The sequence below is a fragment of the Trichoplax adhaerens genome, genomic scaffold (assembly GCF_000150275.1).
Source record: "Trichoplax adhaerens TRIADscaffold_5 genomic scaffold, whole genome shotgun sequence".
Taxonomy (NCBI): Eukaryota; Metazoa; Placozoa; class Uniplacotomia; order Trichoplacea; family Trichoplacidae; genus Trichoplax; species Trichoplax adhaerens.
Window position 1 is genome coordinate 5,823,909 of NW_002060947.1, and position 4,952 is coordinate 5,828,860.

A 4,952-nucleotide genomic window follows, 5' to 3' on the forward strand; every position below is an offset into this window, starting at 1 on the left:
AAATATTTTTGAAGCATATATATTACTTTATGTATTTCAACTCGTTCCGTGTGAAGTACAGTTTTATAAATGGCTACTTACGTGTACAATTTTCTTCGATTTTGATCCTTTTTCATAATTTTATTATTCTTAGATAATTACTGCAGTACAGCGGATGCTGTTTGGATTGCCATTAGGAAGTGAGTGCTCTATTTAATATTATATTAACTAGAGCACGCTATTAAATATCTCCCGGCGATAACCTTACAAATTTTTATAGTTCTAAAGGAGATTGATGTTGGTTAATTTCTGATCACTAGATATTTGTACTTTTCTGTTATCGTTTATAAAATTAGTAATTCGCTCCCAATTTTATGCATAATGAATAAATAGTGGACAAATCTTGGATTCGAAGCTATCCAACTTATCCAGTCTGCCATCATATTCCTGATATTCAGATGAAATTTTCTCAAGCTCGCACATACTGTCAGTCATACGGTGGCGATTTGGCTATATTCCAGTCTGGGAACATGAGCATTTATTTCAATTTTAAGACTATATTCTATAGCAATTTTGGCTTGCAAAATGATACCTGGATAGGACTGACTGATCTTCGCATATCAGAATCGGAAAATCAAGCTCAGTGGATTAATGGCCAGATAGCAAACACATCTAATTTACAACCAGGTCAACCTGATGGCGCAACAGAAGATTGCTATGCGATTAATGGAACTGGAAATCAAGAATGGTTTGATGATTACTGCAATAAATTGAAATATTTTGTATGTGAGAAAGGTACGCTGATATGATAGAATTTGGATGGTCATTAATAAATTAGATTGATGACGAATTTTAAGATTAAGATACAGAATTAGTTAACCTATATAATTAAATGTCATGTACTGTGATCGAGGTCAATATCATCAAGATAAAGATTGTTAATATATTCATTTTTCATATTTTTGAATTAGTTTGTAATGATTCTCACATTCAGTACGAAAATCGACACTTTTTTGTCTATGAATCTTGGGTAACTATGATAGTAGTCGACAAATTTGCCAGAATTACACCGAAGGAGGAGATTTTGCAATGCTAGATAATGCTGAGATAAATAATGTCTTCAATCATTATTTATATTTATGGTCCTCTTCGATGTGGATGGGACTGAGAGATATTAATAACGAAGATAATATAAATAAATTTGTTTGGGTTGATGGTACTTTGGCCGATACATATACAAATTGGGGTGCCTATATACCATTATCAGATCGAGATTGTGGTCTTATGGCAAGAATTGGTCAGGATTATAAATGGCTAAACCTTGCATGTAATATATTTTTGGCATCACTTTGTGAGTTCGGTAAGTGTAATCTTCATTTGTAATCCGCCTTTATTAAAGTAATATTGAATAATGATAATCTATATTTATATCATTCATTAGATCTCATTTCTTTCATTAGAATCAGCTTCTACACCAGTCTCACCTACTTCTGCTCCTTCTGCTATTACTACAGTGCTTTCTCACTACTATAAACAAATGGATATTGAAGCTGAATATACAGGTGCGACGGATATTGGTAGAATTTGAGAATAATTTAGACTAGTTTATAAACATTTAACAGGGCATAGATTCGCATAAATTATAATTGAACGTATAAGTCATATTCAGTATTATTAAAACTGAATCGAATTTATTCAAGCTCCTGTTTGTATAGAATTTATTACTTTATAATTCTATAAAAATAGATAGATAGTATATTAATCTAATAATAAATATAAAGTAATATACCTGATTTTAATGTAATTTAATCGGATACAAAATAATTGATATTCTACTGTTGCGATACTGTAGCGATTTTCAGATACATTGAATCCACTAGATGAGCTAGCTTATGGACAATGCAGTCTTTTGACCAACGTCCTGTTTTAAGTCATACTTTCTTTAGATATACTGTATACCTTACTACCGAAGCATACTATTGATAGCAAAGAGACATCGGACTGATACCTAAATTTTGCGTAGTACCATACCTGCTAGTAGCCTATTGGTTGAATAAATATTGCATTTTGTGATAATTGTGCAAATTTTGCTATTCATAAGGCTATTTTTTTACGACCGTGGTGATCGATTGATTATATTGTTAGTTTGGTAGTGTATATTTATAATGAAGGAAGTGGTAAATGCTAAAGAATAGCAGATAAAATATATGTTATACATATTTATTGTTATGCTATTTAATGTTAAACATAGCTACTGGTACTTTTGGACTCCTTGCTTCATCTAATACTTCCACACTGGTGCCAATAATTTCTTACCACGGGGTTTCACGCCTTCAGTGCGCTTTTTATTGCATGAAAAATACTATGTGTATTCAGTTTACCTACAATTATACCGTAGGTAATACTTCTAATGAAAATATTTGCACCCACTATTCAAACTAAAATTATAGTCTGGCAATGATCTTCTCAGAGTTTACATTAGAATTTACCTTACATTGTACTTTAAAAAAAGTTATGATATTTAATGAGCCGAAATTGCTAATAGCACGTTAAATAGACTTTGCAATTTTGACTAAAATCACTTTAGATTTCATGACTATAGTTAAAGACTGGAACGATGTAATCATAATGACATAGAAGTTTTACGTAATTTCAAGTATACAAAAACTGAATGTCAATTTAAATGCTTAGATGCATAGTTGGTAAGTATATTCTCGGTTATTGCTGTAAATATCAGTTACCACAATTAAGCTTTTGATTATTTGATATGTAGTGTCTTTTAATTTAAAATTCTCATTTAATTATGCTGCAATTGGAAAAATAGGAGATCTTTGTTGTCGCTAAAATATATCGTCTACTGTATGAGTTGATCGTATTGGCCTGTATGTAGTACTGATAAATGTAAACTTTATTATACCTTTCTTAAAAATTTGTTAACATTCAATTACGACTGAAGTCCGCGACTCCAATTTGTTTTCATAATCAAATGACGACTGATCCATCATGTTATATTAGAATACTCTTCTATTAGATAGTGATAAACGGCTCTAAGTCTCTAAATTTTGCACTTTATTTGAATTTGGGAGACATTAAATTATAATAAAGACCCTGAAAGTCACTGAATTACGGTGTGCTACGTCGACTAATCTTAGTCGTACTTCATTAAAGGTTTTATTGCAGATACTCAAAGTTGTAAGTCAAAATACCAATTTGTAACATTCGCTGCTATTACTTTCAATGTAAGACCTGCAAATAGAATACTCAGTATATCATCCTAGAAGACCTTAAAGAGTAGATTATTTAATTCATGTACACTTTTAGCCGAGATATCGAATTGAACAATTAAAGTTAGGATATACGGGTATCTGTAATGTGGCTGAAATTTTTGTAAGTGGAATACACCTTCCATTCTTTGATAATAAATTATGATTGTGGTATGAATTTTGCATAGATTAGCATACGATAGGAGTTATAATTAATTATACAATATTTCACAAACAGTAACCAGTTCTGATTCTTTTTCAAACTGGAATGACTAGTCAACCGGGGAGACCCTTTTAAGGATTTATTACGTAAGTTATAACAAAATAAATAATTTAAAACTGTTCAATATTGAGAATAAATTTGTGATACTAATGATACTTTTCAAGCTCATTATTAATGCAAAACCCAATCCTCTACCGTAACGAAAATATTTCTACAAATTAGTTCTACCAGCAGTCAATGCTATTAAAATTAATTACATGAAGATAAATGAATACCGAACATTAGAGCCACGTATACTAGGTACGGTCTGAGTAGATATATTTCGTCTTCTTATACTAGATGAGATAATAATGTTAGGGAAGCTATATTAATTTGATTTGGGTTATATTGTAAAACATACTTTTACGCACTTTCATCGGCAAGTTCATAGATAAGTTGTTGGTTTGTAGCCACTGAACAATTCTGCCTAAACATTCTAAACCGTAAATCGATTGTTGACTAATCTTAAAGATTATAACCTTTCATTAATCTCGGATATTTATTGACGTACTATGGCGGAGAATATTTTGCGTCCGCATTTTCCTTTTATCTATATATTTTTAATTCCTTAAATGATACTGAAATTAGTAAATAATTAAAGGGTTCACTGTGCTTTTACTTGTATATGGCTAGTCTTATTGTATTTTCTAGTTATTGTCTTAAAGCTATCTGCCGATTTCGACTTTACCTAATTTGTTCGTAAGCATTTTTAACGAATCGGATTCTTCACGTAACAGTTATGAAGAAGTTTCTTATGATTGTAGTAAATGAATACTCATTTCTCACCTTGCTGGTAAGCCAATCATAGCTTTTATCATCACACTGTTCTATTTAAATGAAACGTGTCCATTTTCTAGAGGATGATTTCCCTCCTCTTCATTATACCGATATCGATCACTTACTAGTAATTAATATTACTTCACTTGGTTTACTGCTAAGCTTAGTCCAAATTTTATACTTTCCATGATATCATAGATTTTCGTATCGATTTTAATTGGCTTTGGAACTGGATTACCACATTTGCGTATGTATAAATGGTTATTCCTTTTCGTATATTTCCTTTAAAAAGTTTATTTGATCACATTAATATTAAGATTGCATTTTTTTGATTATTTGTTAATTTCTCGTGATGTATAATAATTTTAAGACTATCTTATGTTAATTAGTTGAAAAATTTTGGTTTCGAACCGACAATACAACATCATCATGTTTTAGAGTCCCGAATTTGAAACTAAATTTCGATGCCTCTCGAATAGCGTGTATTGCTTTGGATGGCGATATTGCAGTTATGAATACGGCAGAAAAGTATAAAAATTTTACCAACTTCTTTTACGGTAAGCTTGGCCTCGATCAGGACTTATCAATAGGACTTAAAAATTATCATACAAACAACGGCAGAATAATGCAGCGATGGATCAATAACGCTTCCGTAGTCTATACCAATTTCT

The 4,952-nt window shown here is 31.0% G+C and overlaps 1 protein-coding gene across 1 annotated transcript; it reads left to right on the top strand.

Annotated features, from left to right (window-relative positions):
• Positions 1 to 509: 509 nt before the first annotated feature.
• Positions 510 to 1,567, top strand: TRIADDRAFT_56680 (uncharacterized protein; the record flags this gene model as incomplete). The annotated part of the gene is made up of 4 exons (XM_002112513.1): positions 510 to 774; positions 951 to 1,009; positions 1,042 to 1,339; positions 1,440 to 1,567. 4 exons carry the CDS (start codon positions 510 to 512, stop codon positions 1,565 to 1,567), a joined length of 750 nt encoding a protein of 249 aa, XP_002112549.1.
• Positions 1,568 to 4,952: the final 3,385 nt, after the last annotated feature.